Raw genomic sequence first — 20,744 nt, 5'->3', positions numbered from 1 at the left:
CTATTGAGCAGATACACATGTAACTATGAAAACCTGGGTCATATTTAGTAAACACGAAATCAAAGAAAACAGCCCAAAAGAGAGTGAAACAGGGACATATTATCTGAACTTGTGCAATAAGAAATGTTTGTATTCTGTTTAACAGATTCGCTACAGTTTACCCTAATGAACAGAAACCTTAACTATAATTGATACTGCAATAGCAGGTTCATTATAACAAAGCAGGATAGGAGAATCAAGCCTGTACAGACATATGGTGAATTTAGAGTACACATATTTCAGTGCTACAAGTCAAGGCACAGTGTGATAACACATCAGGAATGTTTGGCATCATTAATGCATGCTGGGAATGGAACACCTTTAAGCCGTTGCCCGGCCCAGGTAATGAATAGGTCTAGTGTGTGCTAGTGTTGAGCAACATGTCACTTGCTGAGCTGTTGTATCAGAGGAATCACCCAATATTTATGTCCCCGATTGGAGTGGTTTAACGTTGATTAAGGTATTTGGTGAGAGCATGTCTTCATCAAATCAAATTCTTTTTTTAGATGCATGCTGTAGCCTCGTTGTTACAGAACACTTTACATCCCCTCCAATGACAAGTCTGAGATGGAAGTAACAAGCAAACCTGATGCCAGGTTTCAGTGCATGTTATCACGGCATGATTGCTTTGATGTGAGTGTGTTTTCTGGCTTTACCACAGTTCGGTTTTGCAGTGTTTTTACCGTTAAAATGAGCAGGGGCAGCAGTTTCATGATACATGGCCTGTCTTCACCTCTGTTCCCATCATGTGCACTCCTCTTGGCCCATGACGCAGTTTCAACGTGTAGGTGAGGCTCCACACTCACGGCTATGGGGGAAACCCTGTGTGCAGGGAGGTAGAGGACTAGTTTCATGTGAGGTTAGAGCCTACGGTGGTTAGAGGGACACTATAATACCTGTCACACACACACAGACCCACACACACTCAAAGCCACAAAGCCACAGTAAGCCCACGTATCACAGCAGTGGTATTGTGCAGTGATTTCAATGCTGATGTGTTGACTGACATTTATCAATTAGTTGATTAATCATCAGATGTCCTTCTAAATAAGAAAAAAAAAGTTTTTGAAATGTCAAAGGTTTTTCCATTCATTCTCATCTCACTTTTGAAAAGAAAATAGAGGCATGCATATTAATGATGTTTGGGGGGGGTCAACAACACATCAATAATTGAACAATATTTTCATGGAAACCATACGATTAGTATTGGTATATGAGCGAAAAAATGTTTGTTTAGTGGGATCAACGGTTCTGTGTGTGAATTGACTAGAGAGGAAATGACATAATAAACGATATTCTTTGTTGATTTTTCCTGATAGTCAAAGAAACCATAAATCACTGCAGTGAACTAAGCCTGGAAGGAATTCTGTGGTTCAGACAAAAAAGTTGACCTGCCCTCAGTGCCAAAAACAATGCCTTTTTCAACATTCCCATCTCATATCAAGTCACAACGAAAAAGTAATCACTTTGACAGTGACACCTACTTGATGAAAGCACAAAGATATGGGAATGCATTTAAGACATTTCACAATGGCAAAATATATATATATATGCCACTCAGCCACACAAATATGCCAAGGCTTTTAGCACTTGTGTTTGCCTAAAAAAAGGGTTGAGTCAGTATAATGCAATGAAGCGGAAGCATAACGGAATCAATAACGGAAACAGCCTAGAGGGGCTCAAAATGTTGACAGATGTCCTTACAAGAGAGCATGCTGTAGGCCTTCGATGTCTCAGATTAATCTAGTCAGTGTTAGTTCAAGGAAATAACCCTGTAACGTCATGTCTCACAGTGTTAAATGCATTGACAGGAGACTAGGCAAACTCAGACAACCACTGGGGAGACAATCTCCAAAGTAATAGGAGGCCTTTCAAAACAGCAGCACTGAAATTCTCATTTCACCACTGAAATTAAATAGAGGAAAGGAAAAGCTTCTCTTTAATGGTAATGGTGAGAGAAACTGTAATGTTTCCTGGCAGCCTACATTAGATGTGGGTTTCCATAAATACATGGACAGGCTGGTATATTTGTGCCCTGCAGTAAAAAATAACCCAGTTTCCCAAGAGAAGTGATGACATCAGCAGCCATCATCTTCCTCGGGTAGCAAGGAGGGGGCCGTCGCCACGGCAACACCGTCATGCAATGTGACGCAGGTGAGAGAGTTGCAGATTAGAGCGAGGCTGCGTTTGGGTGGGCTGGTGCAGTGGTGTATTGGCAAACAATGCGTGGGAGGATGGGAGAGAAGGAGCGGAGGAGAGGAAGACACAAAGACTAACTCTGAAATTACCCCCTCCTTCCACCCCCCTGGTCAAAGCCAGTTATCACAGCTAACATTTCAGGAAATAAATTACAGCAGATCTGATCCGCACGCAGATCTGATCCACACACCCCTTAAGCAATGACTGAGAAGCAGAGCAAATGGTTTTCCTCCCTCAGCAACTCACCTTTTTTACGTCGTTCTGCATTTAGGGTGAAATTCTGTCTCTCAGAATGAAAGGGAAACTGACAGCGAATGAATTCCAATGCAGCAAGAAAAAAGCTTTTAGCAACACAGTTAACACTAGGCATACTAGTGATTCAGAGATGCCGAATCCTTTTTTTTAAAGAGAGGTTTCCTTTTCTTTAGTCCAGCCACATATATGGTATTGTAGGGATAGTGGGAATGTGTGTTCCAATGCATCTGACATGACACAGATTGATCAACCACATGAAAGCTGATGGTAAAATGTATATCCTTCCAATTTTCAACTCATTGGGGACTACTTCCTTTGTTCTCGCGTGATTTACGTGAAATATGTGGACACCTGCTGGTTGAACATCTCATTCCAAAATCATGGACATTAATATGGAGTTGGTCCCCTCTTTGCTGCTGTAACAGCCTCCAATCTTCTGGGAAAGCTTTCCACTAGATGTTGGAACATTGCTGTGGGGACCATTTAGCCACGAGCATTAGTGCGGTCGGGCACTGATTAGGTGTTCGATGAGGTTGAGGTAGGGCTCTGTGCAGGCCAGTCAAATTCTTCCACACCGATCTTGACTCACCATTTCTGTATGGACCTTGCTTTGTGCATGGGGACATTGTCATGCTGAAATAGGAAAAGGCCTTCCCCAAACTATTGCCACAAAGTTGGAAGCACAGAATCGTCTATAATGTATGCTGTAACGTTAAGATTTCCCTTCACTGAAACTAAGGGGCCTAGCCCACTACATGAATAACAGCCCCAGATCATTGTTCCTCATCCACCAAACTTTACAGTTGGCACAATGCATTTGGGCAGGTAGCGTTCTCCTGGCATCCGCCAAACCCAGATTTGTCCGTTGGACTGCCAGATGGTGAAGCGTGATACATCACGCCAGAGAACTCAAGAGTCCAATGGTGGCGAGCATTACGCCACTCCAGCCGGCAATTGGCATTGCGCATGGTGATCTTAGGCTTGTGTGCTCGGCCATGGAAACCCCTTTCATGAAGCTCCCAACAAACAGTTCTTGTGCTGACTTTGCTTCCAGAGGCAGTTTGGAACTCGGTAGTGAGTGTTGCAACCGAGGACAGACGATTTTTACTTGCTTCAGCACTCGGCAGTCCTGTGAGCTTAAGTGGCCTACCACATCGCGACTGAGCCGTTGTTGCTCTTAGACGTTTCCACTTCACAATAACAACACTTAGTTGACCGCGGAATCTCTAGAAGTGCAGAAATTTGATGAACTGACTTGTTGGAAAGGTGGCATCCTATGATGATGCCATGTTGAAAGTCACTGAGCTCTTCAGTACGTGACATTCTACTGCCAATGTTTATCTATGGAGATTGCATGGCTGTGTGCTCGATTTTATACACGTGTCAGCAACGGGTGTGACTAAAATAGTAGAATCCATTAATTTGATGGGGTGTCCACATACCTTTGGACATTTAGTGTATGTACGTTAGTGATGTGCGGGTTAACTCATATCCCACAGTCCCCGTGGTTATATCCACCACAGGTTGATTAAAGAGAAAACAATACCTTAAAAAATCCATAAATGTATCATTCTTGTGCAATTCATATCTATAGGCTACATTGAGGTCTGGACACAGACTGTAGGTTTATAGCTGCTCACAGAGCCATAATATTAACTCCTGCAGAATTTAGCATTTCTTGATGCCAGGTTACACCAAATGCAGGCAAAATGTTTTATCCGGGAACAGTGTGAAGAAATATGATTTCTTTCTTTCAGCATCTTGAAAGAATGCTGATAGTATTTCAACCACATAAAATATGTATCCAAGCTGAACTAAAATCTTATGAGAAACATGTTGGGTGGTTTTCACAGCTTACAAACAGTCAAACAGATTTTATTTTGAAAATATGATATATTTTTTTCCCATTTTCTCCCCAGTCCCTAAAGTCTTTGCTCTGCAAAAGATGACAGAGAAAACTTTACCGATGTCAACTAGAGTAAAGCATTCATTCTATCGAATGATGACATTATTCTGGTGATCAAGGGTTTATTTTGTTCTCAGGCAACATATAACTACAAAAGAGAAGTTGCATGTATCTAATTATAGACAAGTTGACTAAAAAATAGCCAACTAAAATGTCTGAAATTATAAGCAGAAACATATCTAAATCGGGCAACAAAAAATGTCTGTCAAAAAATCGTTATGCAGTCTTTGACTGTAGCCGAATAGCGCATTTGCTATATTTGGGGGTTAGGTTCAGGTGCGGGCATCAGATTTTCTCTTCATCACGTACACTGTGTATAAAACATCACAAACAACTTATTTCCATGACAGATTGACCAGATTAATCAAGTTGAAAGCTACGATCCCTTATTGATGTCACTTGTTAAATCCACTTCAATCAGTGTAGATGAACAGTAAGACAGGTTTTAAGCCTTTAGACAATTGAGTCGTGGATTGTGTATGTGCCATTAAGAGGGTGAATGGGCAAGACAAAAGATTTAAGTGCTTTTGAACAGGGTATGGTAGTATGTGCCAGGCACACTGGTTTGAGAATGGTCCACCACCTAAAGGACATCAAGCCAACTGGACACAACTGTGAGAAGCATTGGAGTCAACATTGGCCAGCATCCCTGTAAAATGCTTTCCACACCTTGTAGAGTCCATGCCCTGACAAATTGAGGCTCTGAGGGCAAAAGGGGGTGCAACTCAATATTAGGAAGATGTTCCTCCTAATGTTCTGTACACTCAGTGTATAGTCGGGTGGTTGCAGAAGGGTTAGCATCCATTGTGGGTGGGTGCGGGTGAACAGCTGACCTGTGCACCACTAATGTACGCCTACATTCATACAGGGTTATTATCATCATGAGTCACAGATGTCCATTGTCTACTAGCTAACTGTACTAGTTCCAGTTAATTAGTATGGGGACAAAATAATTGCAATCTATAGTATTTGTTGTTTGACATGTTTTACAGTCTACAACGTTTTAAACTATGAGCAAAGAAATAGGCTAGTAGTTATTGGATTGGCATTAACTCTATGGTTATAATTTTAAAATGGAAAGACAGAAAATGTTTATTAGTCACAAGCTTGAAAGCTTTATCTTGGAGAGAGCCATTTGTCTTTATCTCAGGGGTCTTTATCTGTGGCATATCTTGGCAGAGGAAAACCTTCAACTGGAGACCATTAACCATCTCTCCCCCTCATTCACACACACATCAATACCCTATTCTCTCTCATAGTAGTTCCCCACAATGGTTTGGAATTGTGGCTTATAGGGACAACTAATACTTAGGAGTAATGCTATAGCCATGGATTTGGGTATAGGGTAACTTCAACATTCATTAAAGTATCTCTCATAATCGAGGTCTCTACAAACTTAAAGAAATGCCAGCAAAGTCGGAAAAAGAAAGCCCATTGGCTTGAAACTTCTGTTAATGGAATCTTTCACATCCTAAAAGTGCTGTTAAAAACAAAATACATTCACCACAGGCAGAAAAAGGCAAACAAGCGTTTTGTATGACTGAGCGCCAAACTTGGAGAACAAAATTCTGTTAAAGTGCTACATAACTTTGATATCCAGGGTCATATTCTTCAAGAAAGAGATGTGGCACATTGGTCTCATAACATTTATGGGACACTAAACCAGTGCTTAGGGAGTTTGGTATTGAAAAACACTTTTTTTTGCCCGATACAAATATTTCAGAGGTAGAGAAACCATCTCCTCATAATTTCCACCAACCCATTGTCAAATAACTACCATGCATTTTACATTTTCAATTGAAGCTAGCTTTTCATGCAAATTAAAGTGAGAATGTTTTTTCCAGAGCTTCATGTTTTAACTGAAACTAACAGCGATTATGTTCCATTCTGATTCATTTCAAAACAGCCACAAGACATGCAAGACTACAGTAATAAAACACATAGAACAGCATCATAAATCAGTCACCATCGCACGTGATATTTAACTCCATGAATTATAGCATCATGTTAATCAGGGCTGCATTATTGCTGATTCAGCAGCTGTGTGATTGCGGTTGTGCTTTAGGGGGCTAGAGAAAGGGTTACACCAGCGTTGTTATATGCATGCTTGATTGTTTATGTTGACTTTTTATTTTTTATAGCTGGTTAGTTATACAAGAACATAAACCTGCTATGCAAATTGTGTTTTGTCATTTTAGAGGTAAGCTAGCATGAGCGTAGCAAAATACCTTTTCATTCTGTATGTAGACCCATTCAAAACAAATCCAATAGTTATTGTTCTTTCATACATTCAAGTACAGTATATTTAACAAAACATTTATTCTCATGTTATTTTGTATAGGCTAAATTACAACATTATTGTCTCATGTTGCAATATGCAAATAAACTCCACAAAAGTAAAACATTTAGAAACCCCCAATTGGGACTCTGAAAATAAACTGCCAGACTTCTTGACATTTCTTTAACCAACTAGGTATTATTCCTCATAACACAATCAACTTAAGTCTTCAAATTCCAAGGGCATAAAATGGATGCCAAAAATGGGTGCTTTACATAGCTTATATTACACTGAAGACAATTGGGTACAATCAACATAGTCGATTGCTCTGGGCACAATAAAACAATAACATTGAACTTCTCAAATTTTGGTTACTGTTGAGTTCTTGTGGACGATAATTACATGTTTCTGACGGTGGCCCAAATTGATAACTAAACAAAAACTTTAAGGCAAAAATCTGTCTACAAAACCCTGCCCTTTCTGAACTGCACAGAATATTCATAGTTCTCACGTTGTGATTTCACAAATTGGTGGAGGTCAAACACACATGACTAAGAAATGGCAGTGAGGGAGCAGTAATGGCCATTACAACAGCCATTGTGTAAGGTGACCTCCACTGACTGATAGAGTTGTCATTCTGTGAAAACTACACTCGTTCCTTACATTTGACTTGTCTGTTCCTCTCCTCAGTGCTGGTTCTTGACTCCCTGAGGTTTGCCACCAGCAGGCTTCTTCTCCTGCTGCTGGCCTCTGCCCACTCCTGGCATTCCCACTCCTGGCATGCCCCGACCACGGCCTCCAAAAACACCTAAACATAGAGCATGCATATACAGCATGACACAAACCATTTCAACAAGGAAACACTTAGAAAATTATACTGTCATATAGGCCCCAATTGCTTCACCCTACAAGCACCCCAAACAAATTTTCCCCATTTGCCACTCCAGAGAGGGGTTCCATCTTACCTCTGCCTGCTCCTCCCCCTCGACCCTTGCCCTGCTGTTTGTTCTGCTGCATGCCTCCTCGCCCACGGCCCTTGGACACCACCTCTTCCTTCACCATGTCAATGATCTCATCAGGGATACGCAGGTACTTTATGGTGCTTCCTCTGATGTAACACTCAGGCATCCTCCAAAATTTATCTCCATCCTAAACGATAGGAGCGAATGGGATAAGGGGAGAGTTTCAGCATTAACTTAGTCTTAGTAGAACTCCTACAAACTGAATCTTTTAACTGTCAATAGTGCCATCTTGTGGTTATACATGGTCATTTTTCTGATCGTTGATTCGGAAGTAAGACTTGGCCATGTAGCAAGCCTCTTTTAGAATCAGAGAGTAAAATACGTACACACTCAAGTCTAACATGTAGGCTCAGCATTCCCGAACAGTCCCATTACAAGTCAAAATGTTGAACAAACTTAATTTCAACTTACTTTACCTGTTGTTCCTATGTCAAAAGGTAATCTGATATAAAATATCCACAAGGAAGTGTTATCAACCCAATCTGCAGTTTGCTGGTCTGTATTTACGGTTTTTACTTCCAATACTGATGCAATTTGCACAATATAGCCAAACCTAACCGAATGGCAAACACTTCCTGCCGGTTGCGAGGAAAAGTGCTTCGGTCGACTACGTTCGGCTATTGTTTACATATTGTGCTTTGCGTGTAATGCATCAAAGAGATAGAAAACACACAGTGACAGAACAAAAAAAGAAATCTGGTCTCCACCTGCTGCCAAAAGGACCAACAGCATGTTCAACCAGTAAAATAAGTGTAAATATAATTTTATTCAACATTCTGTCTTGTAGAGACTATTGCATATTTTTTAGGGCGACTTCCGGCAGACTGATAATCAATGGAGTAACCATGGAAACAGTCTGATGTTTAGGCAACAATCTAGCCTATTCATTTGTGGTTGTCACTCACAAGCAACCAGTGGTGGAAAAAGTACTCAAAAGTCATACTTGAGTAGAAGTAAAGCTACCTTAAAAGAAAATGACTCAAGTAAAAGTCTCCCAATAAAACACCCACTGAGTAAAAGTCTAAAAGTATTTGGTTTGAAATATACTTAAGTATCAAAAGTAAATGGAATTGCTAAAATGTACTTAAGTATCAAAAGTAAAAGTATTAAAATGTCAAATTCCTTATATTATGCAAACCAGACAGCACAATTTTCTATTTTTTTAAATGTACAGATAGCCAAGGGCACACTACAACACTGACATTAATTTACAAATAAATAATTTGTGTTTAGTGAATCCGCCAGATCAGAGGCAGTAGGGATGACCAGGGATGTTCTCTTGAGGTGTGTGAATTGGACCATTTTCCTGTCAAAATGTAACATGTATTTTTGGGTGTCAGGGAAAATTAATGGAGTAGAAAGTACATTATTTTCTTCAGGAATGTAGTGAAGTAAAAGTTGTCAAAAATATAAAAAGTGTAGATACTAAAAAAAACTACTTAAGTAGTACTTTAAAGTACTTTTACACCAATGCAAGCAACCATGTACATATTTCAGATCAGTGGTCACAACTCTTGAGTCTCGACAAGTACTCAGACAAACCCTTTACCCTTGAGGTGCAGATGACTTCTCGTAAATTTATATTCATCCAGTTGTCACAACTGACCAAGTGTCCGTTATACGTCTCTCCATTCTTCAACTCCACCAGCTGAGAAGTACAGGGAAGAAGAATTGGGGTTAGAAATCAAAGCTGTGTGGGTTATGTTTGCACCACAAAAACTAAGGACCAAATCGATATGAACAAACAGAGACATTTGAACTCACACGACTCAAAACTATTCGGAGTAAAATACCACTAGGCAAAAATGTACTAATTTAATCCGTCCTTACCATAGGGTGGTTCTGTGCAGTCTTCAGCAAAGATAGAGGTAGCTGTGAATTTCAAATATAGAGTTAAAAAGTCATAAACTGGGTGGTTTGAGCCCTGAGATCTGATTGGCTGAAAGCCATGTTATATCTGACGGTATACCACGTGTATGACAAAACATTTAGTTGTACTGCTCTAATTAAGATGGTAACCAGTTTATAATAGCAATATGGCACCTCGGGGGTTTGAGGTATATGTCCAGGCACTCCACGATGCGTCGTGTTAAGACCAGCCCTTAGTCGTGGTATATTGGACATATACCACACCCCCTCGTGCCTTATTGCTTAATTATACCAGTACATGTTCAGAACACATGTAAAGTTAGCCATGCACATTTTTACCAACTGACGTTAGCTGGTTTATAATAACCAGTTAGCTAGCACGATAGGTCACATTTGACTTGAAATGCAAACCGTGTTTAAATACAAAATTCCAATCCGTTTATTCTTATAGTAGCTATTTTATATTTTGTGTTAGTTATTAGCGTTAATACAATTAATTAGCAATTTAACTACGTCCACGTTACATTAGCACATAGCTAACGTTAGCTGCATGGTAAACAACAGCCGCGCGTTTGTGCTCGACCCATTCTACGGTCCCACACAAGCAAATAACAGTCGTCATATTACTGTAACTCGATAAAATATATACTTACCATTATAACAGATTATATTACAAACTATCCGGTCAACTGAACTGAATATTTTGGGCATTAATTCTTTACTAACGCTAACGTTTAACGTGCGGAAGTTTAACGGAAGTTGTCGACACAAGTGTACCATAAGTCAATACGTCAGACTTTGGGAGAAAAACGAGACGCGAAAAGCAGCTCAAGAAATAGATGACTGCTTTGGAAGGACAGCAAAATCGGAGACAGGAAAGCTGCGTTCCTTGTTAAATGTAGAATAACAATCGAAAACATTCTCTACAGATACGAAGAATATGGACAATAGTAAGCGGAATGTTGTTGTAACAGGTTAGTGGGTTTTCCTCTACTTGCTCGACTGTACGTAGTTTCTAGTTGGTCTTTTCAGTCAAGCTCGACACATTAATAATGTGTTTCTTGTATTCGAAAATAAACAGGCCCATGAATAACTGAACATACTAGACATAATTGCACTATTGTTTAACGTTAACGTTAGGAACGTGTCAATGTATACCCTGACCAACTGTATGTTGCAGAATAATATGAAAGTTGTAATATTTCAGACCTCCAGACATGCAGTATTGAGGCTATTTGGCCCATTTTGCATGTGTTTTACTAAATCAAATTCTAGTTTCTAAAAACATGTTTTACATACTGTTGCAGTCTTAAACAAAAATTTTAAACTATGAAACTAGTAAAGCTTTATAGTCATACTGTATTTCTTCTGTCTCCCAGACACAAAGGCCAGTTGAAGACGGGATAGCCCGATAAAATATATGTAGATTGCCTGGGAACAGAGGGCTTCACAAAAGAGAATTGGCCAGCTGCCGACCCTCGCTTGCTCCTTTTCACCTCCCTGTCAGACAGATCCCTTGGTCTCCAAGGGAACAACAGACCAGCCCATTAATCCCATAGGGATTCCGAGTGGTGTCTCAACGTTACTGCAGCCACAGTCACACATACACTCAGGTGGTGGAAAAAGTACCCAATTGTCATACTTGATTAAAAGTATAGAAACCTTAATAGAAAGTTACTCAAGTAAAAGTGAAAGTCAGCCAGTAAAAGTCTAAAAGTATTTGGTTTTAAATATACCTAAGTATCACAATTAAATGTAATTGCTAAAATATACTTAAGTATCAAAAGTAAAAGTATAAGTCATTTGAAATTCCTTATTTTAAGCGAAGCAGATGGCACCATTTTCTTGTCTTTAATTTACCGATAGCCAGGGGCACACTCCAACACTTGGACATTATTTACAAAATATGCAGAGGCAGTAGGAATAACCAATTGTTCTTTTGATAAGTGTGTGAATTTGACCATTTTCCTGTACCGCTAAGCATTCAAAATGTAACAAGTACTTTTGTTTGTCAGGGAAAATGTATGGAGTAAAAAGTACAATATTTGGGGCGAAATGTAGTGAAGTAAAAGCTGTTAAAAATATAAATAGTAAAGTAAAGATACCCCAAAAAACTACTTAGGAGGTACTTTAAAGTATTTTTACTTCAGTACTTTACACCACTGCATACACTATACTGTGTATACAAAAGTATGTGGACTCCCCTTTAAATTAGTTGATCCGGCTATTTCAGCCACACAATGCAATCTCCACAGACAAACATTGGCTGTAGAATGATGAGCTCAGTGAATTTCAATGTGGCACCGACATAGCTTGCCCCTTTTCCAACAAGTTAGTTTGTCAAATTTCTGCCATGCTAGAGCTGCCACCGGTCAACTGTAAGTGCTGTTATTGTGAAGTGGAAACATTGAAGAGCAACAATGGCTAGGCCATTCAAGCTCAAAGAATGGGACCGCTGAAGTGCATAGCGTGTAAAAATCGTCTGTCCTCGGTTGCAACTCTCACTACCGAGTTCCAAACTGCCTCTGGAAGCAACGTCAGCACAAGAACTGTTCGTCAGGAACTTCATGAAATGGGTTTCCATGGCCGAGCAGCCACACAGCAGCCACACACAATGCAAAGCATCGGCTGGAGTGGTGTAAAACTCGCCGCAATTGAACTCTAGAGCAGTGGAAACGCGTTCTCTGGAGTGATGAATCATGCTTTATCATCTGGCAGTCCGACGGACGAATATGGGTTTGGCGGATGCCAGGAGAATGCTACCTGCTCCAATGCATAGTGCCAACTGTAAAGTTTGGTGGAGGAGGAAGTCTGGAGCTGTGATTCATGGTTCAGGCTAGGCCTCTTAGTTCCAGCTAAGGGAAGTCTTAATGCTGCAGCATACAATGACATTCTCGATGATTCTGTGCTTCCAACTTTGTGGCAACAGTTTGGGGAAGGCCCTTTCCTCTTTCAGCATGACAATACCCCCGTGCACAAAGCAAGGTCCATACAGAAATAGTTTGTTAAGATCAGTATGGAAAAACTTGATTGGCCTGCACAGAGCCCTAACCTCAACCCCATCGAACACCTTTGGGATGAATTGGAACGCCGTCTGCGAGCCAGGCCAACACCAGTGACCTCACTAATGCTCTTGTGGCTGAATGGAAGCAAGCCCCCACAGCAATGTTCTAACATCTAGTGGAAAGCTTTCCTATAAGATTCAAGACTGTTATAGCAGCAAAGGGGGGACCAACTTCATATTAATGCCACGGTTTTTGGAATGAGATTTTCGACGAGCAGGTGTCCACAAACTTTTGGTCATGTAGTGTATAAACGCATTATAAAGCTAGCTTTTTATGGGGTTTAGCTTTTTTTTGAGTGGCTCTTCTAGCATCCCCTTCAAGCAAATGTATTGCCAATCAAACCTGGCAAATGTTTGTATAAAATGTTTTTATAAATGTGTATAACACAGATGTAGACCTGTAAGTAAGCAACAATCTCAAGTTAATTGAACTTGAGAGAAGCCAACCTGACATTGAACACATTACACACAAAAATCTGCAAACAATTTTTTTAAATTTTTAAACGCTGCCATATTTTTTAGGGTTTGAGCCATTTGGAGCGCACACCATTAATGCCAGTTGGGTAGCAGTCCAGGTATGTATATATTGCATATTTTACATAGGCTATATTTAATGGATTAATTATCTATTCTGCCTGAAAACAGTCTCTTTAACTATTATCGTTAAGGATTCATTTATTTTCCTGACAATAACTCAAAACCGCCTATCTTGTTCATGCCTATTTGATAGAACACATCTGTTGTCATGGGATGACAAGTACATCTCACATATGGCTATATTTGTAGCCATATATTAGCCATATAGTGTGAGAGAAGCATTATAAGGCTGAAGTGGTGGTGTGGGGCTGTATAGGGATATTGTATAGGGACAATGGTTTTCAGGGTGTCTAGACGGCTTTTAATATCCTTATCAAGTACATTAAAAGCAAACAAAGGGCTGCTTTGTGGCAGGGTCAGGCTGTGGTCAAACAAACCTTAGTCAGTGCTAAAATTAGAAATGTTCTCTCCTCCAGATTCCAGATATTTCCATCTTTTCCTATTTGTCCTTTCCCAATTTTTATGTTTATGATATCGTCCAATCATATTTCTGTTTGTGTTCATTTTTAAATGGACTGAATAGATAAAGTAAAGATGACGTCTATTTATTTGAAAAGCAATGAGTGTCGAAATAATGTGAAGACATTTCTATGATCTTTTATGAATATGAATCACCTGTCTTCTTTGTTATAAGGAACTGAAAAAGCTGGGCTTGGGAAAGGACGTAGACCTGCATGTGTATGAGGTGCCTGTCGAGTACCAGGCAGTCCAGAGTTTGGTTCCGTCATTATGGAAGCAGTATCATCCCCAGGTAAGAAAGCAACAAATGGACTATCCTGTCTCCTTTCCTGCTGGTAATATATTCAATATTAAAATTATATGCACCATTTTTGAATTAGTTTGTTTTGTGTCCTTCTCTGCATGGGGAATCAGTTAGTGGTCCATGTTGGAGTCTCGGGTATGGCCACCACCGTTACCTTGGAGAAATGTGGCCGTAACCTTGGCTACAAGGGTCTCGACAACAGCCGCTTCTGTCCCCATTCTCAGTGTTGCATTGAGGGGGGTCCTGACTGCATTGACTCTGTTATTGACATGGAATCGGTCTGCAAGAGAGTGACAGCCTCTGGCCTAGGTGTAGCATTGTCCGTCTCAAAAGATGCTGGCAGGTAAACATCCTCTTGTTGTGTGCCTTTGTGTTTGCGACATTGATTTTGTTAGCAATGTGCATGCATACACCTGTAGTTCAAATAATATTTTAGGTCTACGTTTTCCCAACTCTTACTGTAGAACCACCGCTTAGAGCAGTGGTATTCAAACTTTTTCCACCAGAATTCCTGGAACCCCATTTTTTCCTCAATAATTTCTTGCAACCCCATCCCAAATCTAATGACACAACCTTAAAATCTTAAAAATAAACCAATAAATACATTTAGTCAATAAAATAAAAAAATTCTAATTATCTTTCTCAAAAACATTTGTATATTGTCCCATACAATTATTTTTTATTTATTTATTTTTTCACCTTGATTTAACCGGGTAGGCTAGTTGAGAACAAGTTCTCATTTACAACTGCGACCTGGCCAAGATAAAGCAAAGCAGTGCGACACAAACAACAACACGGAGTTACACATGGAATAAACAAACATACAGTCAATAATACAATAGAAAAAGTCTATATACAATGTGTGCAAATGAGGTAGGACAGGGGAGGTAAGGCAATAAATAGGCCAAAGTGGTGAAATAAATACAATATAGCAATTAAACACTGGAGTGATAGATGCGCAGAAGATTAGTGTGCAAGTAGAGATACTGGGGTGCAAAGGAACAAAATAAATAATCAAATAAACAACAGTATGGGGATGAGGTAGTTGGATGGGCTATTTACAGATGAGCTATGTACAGGTGCCGTGATCTGTGAGCTGCTCTGACAGCTGGTGCTTAAAGCTAGTGAGGGAGATATGAGTCTCCAGCTTCAGTGATTTTTGCAGTTCGTTACAGTCATTGTCAGCAGAGAACTGGAAGGAAAGGGCCGAAGGAGGAATTGGCTTTGCGGATGACCAGTGAAATATACCTTCTGGAGCGCGTGCTACGGGTGGGTGTTGCTATGGTGACCAGTGAGCTGAGATAAGGCAGGGCTTTACCTAGCAAAGACTTATAGATGACCTGGAGCCAGTGGGTTTGGCGACAAATATGTAGTGAGGGCCAGCCAACGAGAGCATCCAGGTCGCAATGGTGGGTGGTGACAAAACAGATGGCACTGTGATAGACTGTATCCAATTTGCTGAGTAGAGAGTTGGAGACTATTTTGCAAATGACATCGCCAAAGTCAAGGATCGGTAGGATAGTCAGTTTTACGATGGTATGTTTGGCAGCATGAGTGAAGGATGCTTTGTTGCAAAATAGGAAGCCGATTCTAGATTTAATTTTGGATTGGAGATGCTTAATGTGAGTCTGGAAGGAGAGTTTACAGTCTAACCAAACACCTAGGTATTTGTAGTTGTCCACATATTCTAAGTCAGAACTGTCCAGACTACTGATGCTGGACAGGCAGGCAGGTGTGGGCAGCTATCGGTTGAAGAGCATGTATTTAGTTTTACATGCATTTAAGAGCAGTTGGAGGCCACGGATAATCTGTACTCTTGATTTTTTGTTCACCAAAAAATACATGTTTTATTTTATTTAAGTTTTAGCCACCCCGGCAAGAGTTCCCTGGACCCCAAATTTGAATGCCGCTGGCTTAAAGGGTGTCTCAGGAAGAGTTGGGATATGCAAAAACCACATTTTCAATTCACACATGCATAGGATAAATATAAGCACCCACCAAAGTATTGTTATTATTAGAACCATTATCTTAATTCCTGTCTTTCCTGACAGATACCTCTGTGACTTCACCTACTACACCTCTCTGTACCTGAGCCACGGGCGCTCAGCGTTCGTCCACGTGCCTCCCATAGCAAAGCCTTATAGTGGAGAGGACCTGGGTAGAGCCCTTCAAGCCATCATACAAGAGATGCTGAACATGCTAGACAGAGCCGAAGAGAAGATCCACTGCCAGCACGTGCACTAAGTGACATGCTAGACAGACCCGAAGAGAAGATCCACTGCCAGCACGTGCACTAAGTGACCTGCGAAAGCCAACTGCCTTTACCCCTTACACACAGGAGATATTATGCAGTTAACCACAAATACCCCAATAACGGTTTTGTTTTATTACCTCTTCTAGTGCAAATTAGGAAATGGCAACGAAACGGACACTTCCAGTTGACTCATTCCACAGACATTTTTTCACGTTCTTCGTTGATGTTGCCTCAAGCACTTTACCTGGCCCAGCATTTTTTTTTTTTTATCTTAGTGGTTATGGATAGAGGTGAGGTGAGTAAAAGCTGATCCAGGTCTAGTGTTTAGGTGTAACTTGAGCTTTCTCCACATCCTCTCTAGATAGCAAGAGTTGCTTCTGTGTTCTGGGGAATTTAACTGGAATTACTGGAATTGACAGAAGGGAGCCACCTGCTTGCGTTAAGAGTGCTACTCTTTTTGAATCTGTTTTCATGGTTTCCTGGTTTTGGCTCTTTATCCATACTTATCCATGTCATCTCAGAAACAGTGTATGGAAAAGTCCTTTTCTACATCAACTCACTGTACAAGTTCCACATTATTTATTGGGGTCTTTCCTTTTTCCTTTCAGTTATTTTAAGGGGAATTTCTGCCTTTGGTTGTTAATCATCATCTTGAAGAGTTGTTTTTCTTACCAGCTTTTTCATTGAAGTCTGAGGCATCCACTTGTTGGTACTACTTAAGTCATGCTAGTACTTCCTGTATTTATGTATATTATTTAATGGTGTTAGCTTAAGGTGTTTAGCTAGATTTAAATGTTCTGAATGTGCCAGAAACATTTTCTGTAAAGCATTATTTAAAGAGAAATTCACATTGTTTTTGCATATTTCCCCCGTTCATTATCTGAACATTTGTTTGTCGTTTTTTGTATAAAAACATTTTAAAAAAAACAAAATTCAGATAGTTACTTTTAAATGCAAAATATTGCTCTTTTACATTGATAACGTATTGTTTCTTGAGTCTTTTTATTTATCAGAAGTTGTACATTTGCCTTCTTTTACTAAGGTTTATTTCTCTATTTGGTTAGGTCAGGGTGTGATTTGGGTGGGCATTCTATGTTTTCTATTTCTTTGTTTTTGGCCGAGTGGTTCCCAATCAGAGGCAGCTGTCTATCGTTGTCTCTGATTGGGAATCATACTTAGGCAGCCTTTTTCCCACCTATGTTGTGGGTAATTATTTATTTTCTGTGTGTTTGTGTGTGCCACGGTTGCGTCATGTTCGGTTTCTGTTTACCTGTTTTTTTTGTGAAAGTTTCACTTTATTAAAAGATGTGGAATTACATGCACGCTGCGCCTTGGCTCATCTATGACAGGGGGTTTGAAGACCAAGCAGCGTGCGCCAACTTGGAGGACGAGCTGGACCACACATGAGGCACACGAGGAGATTGGCGGAGCCAGGGTTAAGACCTGAGCCAACTTCCCGTGCTTACCGTGGGGTGCATGTGACCGATCAGGCACCGTGTAATGCGCACTGTGTCTCCAGTGAGCATTCACAGGCCGGTGCGCTCTGTGCCAGCGCCCGGAATTGGCCCGGGCGGAAGTGGGCATCCAGTCAGGACGGGTTGTGCCAGCTCTACGCTCGAGACCTCCAGTGCGCCTCCACGGCCCAGTGTATCCGGTGCCTGCTCCACGCACCAGGCTTCCAGTGCATTTCCCCAGTCCGGTGAGACCTGTTCCGGTTCCACGTACCAGGCCTCCAGTATGTCTCCGCAGCCTGGTAAGCCCTGTGGCAGCTCCACGCACCAGGCTTCCAGTACGTCTCCTCAGTCCGGTGAGACCTGTTCCGGCTCCACGTACGAAGCCTCTAGTGATGATCCATGGCCCGGAGCCTGTAGTGATGATCCATGGCCCGGAGCCTGTAGTGTTGATCCATGGACCGGAGCCTCCAGTGATAATCCATGGCCCGGAGCCTCCAGTGATGATCCATGGCACGAAGCCTCCAGCGACGGTCCCCAGTCCGGAGCCTCCAGCGACGGTCCCCAGTCCGGTTCCACGGAAGGGGAGGGATCAGCGTGCGGAGCGGGGGCTACTTCCCGAATTGGAGCCCCCACCCGGGCCCTCCCCTATAGAGTCAGGTTTTGCGGCCGGAGTCCGCACCTTTGGGGGGGGGGTACTACTATCACGCCATGACCTTAGAGCCGTTTTATTTCTCTACTTGGTTAGGTCGGGGTGTGATTTGCGTGGGCATTCTGTGTTTTCTATTTCTTTGTTTTTGGCAGAGTGTGGTTCCCAATCAGAGGCAGCTGTCTATCATTGTCTCTGATTGGGAATCATACTTAGGCAGCCTTTTTCCCACCTATGGTGTGGGTAATTATTTATTTTCTGTGTGTTTGTGTGCGCCACGGTTGCGTCATGTTCGGTTTCTGTTTACCTGTTTTTTTTGTGAAAGTTTCACTTTATTAAAAGATGTGGAATTACATGCACGCTGCGCCTTGGCTCATCTATGACAGTTTGAAGACAGTGAATGTGACAAGTATGCTTATCACAGTGAAATGCCTTTTACTGTACTAGTGCACAGGATGTAGGCAGCTAGTTGAGAATTGGACCCTGTACTTGCATTTCTATAGCACTTTCATTTTTACTTTATCAAATTATTTTGGATGTTTCAACTTTATGAACATCGGTGAGTAGGTTTAATTTTGCTAATTTTTTATTTGTCATAAATAACACAGTATTTGTTTTCTGTTTTCTGTTATCTCCCATTATGGGTTATTCCAGTGTTGTGTACAGTGCCTTGCGAAAGTATTCGGCCCCCTTGAACTTTGCGACCTTTTGCCACATTTCAGGCTTCAAACATAAAGATATAAAACTGTATTTTTTTGTGAAGAATCAACAACAAGTGGGACACAATCATGAAGTGGAACGACATTTATTGGATATTTCAAACTTTTTTAACATATCAAAAACTGAAAAATTGGGCGTGCAAAATTATTCAGCCCCCTTAAGTTAATACTTTGTAGCGCCACCTTTTGCTACGATTACAGCTGTCGCTTGGGGTATGTCTCTATCAGTTTTGCACATCGAGAGACTGACATTTTTTCACATTCCTCCTTGCAATATCCAATAAATGTTATTTATTGAAATATCCAATAAATGTCGTTCCACTTCATGATTGTGTCCCACTTGTTGTTGATTCTTCACAAAAAAATACAGTTTTATATCTTTATGTTTGAAGCCTGAAATGTGGCAAAAGGTCGCAAAGTTCCAGGGGGCCGAATACTTTCGCAAGGCACTGTATATGCAGGACCAGTCAAACGTTTGGACACGCCTACTCATTCCATGGTTTTTCTTTATTTTTACTATTTTCTACATTGTAGAATAATAGTGAAGACGTCAAAACTATGAAATAACACATATGGAATCGTGTAGTAACTAAAAAAAAAAGTTAAACAAATCAAAATATATTTTATATTTCAGATTTTTCAAAGTAGCCACCCCTTGCCTTGATAACAGCTTTGCACAGTTGTCATTCTCTCACCCATCTACATGAAGTCGTCACCTGGAATGGATTTCAATTTACAGGTGTGTCTTGTTAAAAGTTAATTTGTGGAATTTTTTTCCTTAGTGCGTTTGAGTCAATCAGTTATGTTGTGACAAGGTAGGGGTAGTATCCAGAAGATAGCCCTATTTGGTAAAATACCAAGTCCATATTAAGGAAAGAACAGCTCAAATAAGCAACGAGAATTACATTAGACATGAAGGTCAGTCAATCCGGAAAATTTCAAGATCTTTGAAAATTCTTCAAGTGCAGATGCGAAAACCATCAAGCGCTATGATGAAACTGGCTCTCTTGAGGACCGCTACAGGAAAGGAAGACCCAGAGTTACCTCTGCTGCAGAGGATAAGTTCATTAGAGTTACCAGCCTCAGAAATTGCAGCCCAAATAAATGCTTCACAGTTGTGTCAAGTAACAGACACAACTGTTCAGAGGAGACTGTGAATCAGGCCTTCATGGTCGAATTGCTGCATGAGACAAGGATATCCCTACCGGCCTAACCCGGACGACGCTCGGCCAATTGTGCATCGCCCCACGGACCTCCCGGTCACGGCCGGTTACGATAGAGCTGGCGCTGCAGTACAGCGCCCTTAACCACTGCACCACCCGGGAGGCCCAACTAGTGACTATGATTGATTTGTTTTTTATAAGATAAGTTTAATGCTAGCTAGCAATTTACCTTGGCTTACTGCATTCACGTAACAGGCAGTCTCCTTGTGGATTGCAACGAGAGAGAGGCAGGTCGTTATTGCGTTGGACTCGTGAAAATCTGTCGTTCTGCCCCTGAACAAGGCAGTTAACCCACTGTTCCTAGGCCATCATTGAAAATAAGAATGTGTTCTTAACTGATATGCCTAGTTAAATAAAGGTATAATACAAATTTTAAAAAATTGGCGCCCAAAAATA

At 40.9% G+C, this 20,744-nt stretch overlaps 2 protein-coding genes across 3 annotated transcripts; one reads left to right on the top strand and one right to left on the bottom strand.

The window, feature by feature from the left end:
* Positions 1-4,366: 4,366 nt before the first annotated feature.
* LOC139370018 (U6 snRNA-associated Sm-like protein LSm4) lies at positions 4,367-10,428 on the bottom strand. 2 transcript variants are annotated; one of them, XM_071109347.1, is made up of 5 exons: positions 10,282-10,428; positions 9,590-9,631; positions 9,309-9,407; positions 7,703-7,886; positions 4,367-7,545 (listed from the first exon to the last, which is right to left on the bottom strand). In XM_071109347.1, the coding sequence occupies exons 1-5, from the start codon at positions 10,282-10,284 to the stop codon at positions 7,424-7,426; spliced, it is 450 nt and encodes a 149-aa protein (XP_070965448.1). In that variant the 5' UTR covers positions 10,285-10,428; the 3' UTR covers positions 4,367-7,423. The 2 variants fall into 2 exon arrangements, with proteins under 2 accessions (XP_070965448.1, XP_070965524.1); XM_071109423.1 differs by having other exon boundaries at positions 9,366-9,407; positions 10,282-10,418.
* On the top strand, positions 10,393-18,765 carry LOC139369924 (pyroglutamyl-peptidase 1-like). Its single transcript, XM_071109244.1, has 5 exons — positions 10,393-10,602; positions 13,215-13,267; positions 13,924-14,040; positions 14,163-14,395; positions 16,104-18,765. Exons 1-5 carry the CDS (start codon positions 10,569-10,571, stop codon positions 16,294-16,296), a joined length of 630 nt encoding a protein of 209 aa, XP_070965345.1. The 5' UTR covers positions 10,393-10,568; the 3' UTR covers positions 16,297-18,765.
* Positions 18,766-20,744: the final 1,979 nt, after the last annotated feature.

This window comes from Oncorhynchus clarkii, chromosome 1 (genome assembly GCF_045791955.1).
Source record: "Oncorhynchus clarkii lewisi isolate Uvic-CL-2024 chromosome 1, UVic_Ocla_1.0, whole genome shotgun sequence".
Taxonomy (NCBI): domain Eukaryota; kingdom Metazoa; phylum Chordata; class Actinopteri; order Salmoniformes; family Salmonidae; genus Oncorhynchus; species Oncorhynchus clarkii.
The sequence above is the reverse complement of the archived record's forward strand: the minus strand, read 5'-3'. Positions and strand labels throughout refer to the sequence as shown.

What these genes read in the sequence shown, in the direction of transcription:
- LOC139369924 (XM_071109244.1), top strand. Translation starts at nt 10,569, where the DNA reads ATGGACAATAGTAAGCGGAATGTTGTTGTAACAG. An exon ending in GGAAGCAGTATCATCCCCAG is followed by an intron (nt 14,041 to 14,162) that starts GTAAGAAAGCAA and finishes ATGGGGAATCAG; the next exon opens with TTAGTGGTCCATGTTGGAGT. An exon ending in GTCTCAAAAGATGCTGGCAG is followed by an intron (nt 14,396 to 16,103) that starts GTAAACATCCTC and finishes CTTTCCTGACAG; the next exon opens with ATACCTCTGTGACTTCACCT.
- LOC139370018 (XM_071109347.1), bottom strand. An exon ending in AAGTCATCTGCACCTCAAGG is followed by an intron (nt 7,887 to 9,308) that starts GTAAAGGGTTTG and finishes CCTATCGTTTAG; the next exon opens with GATGGAGATAAATTTTGGAG. An exon ending in AGGGGGAGGAGCAGGCAGAG is followed by an intron (nt 7,546 to 7,702) that starts GTAAGATGGAAC and finishes CTCTATGTTTAG; the next exon opens with GTGTTTTTGGAGGCCGTGGT.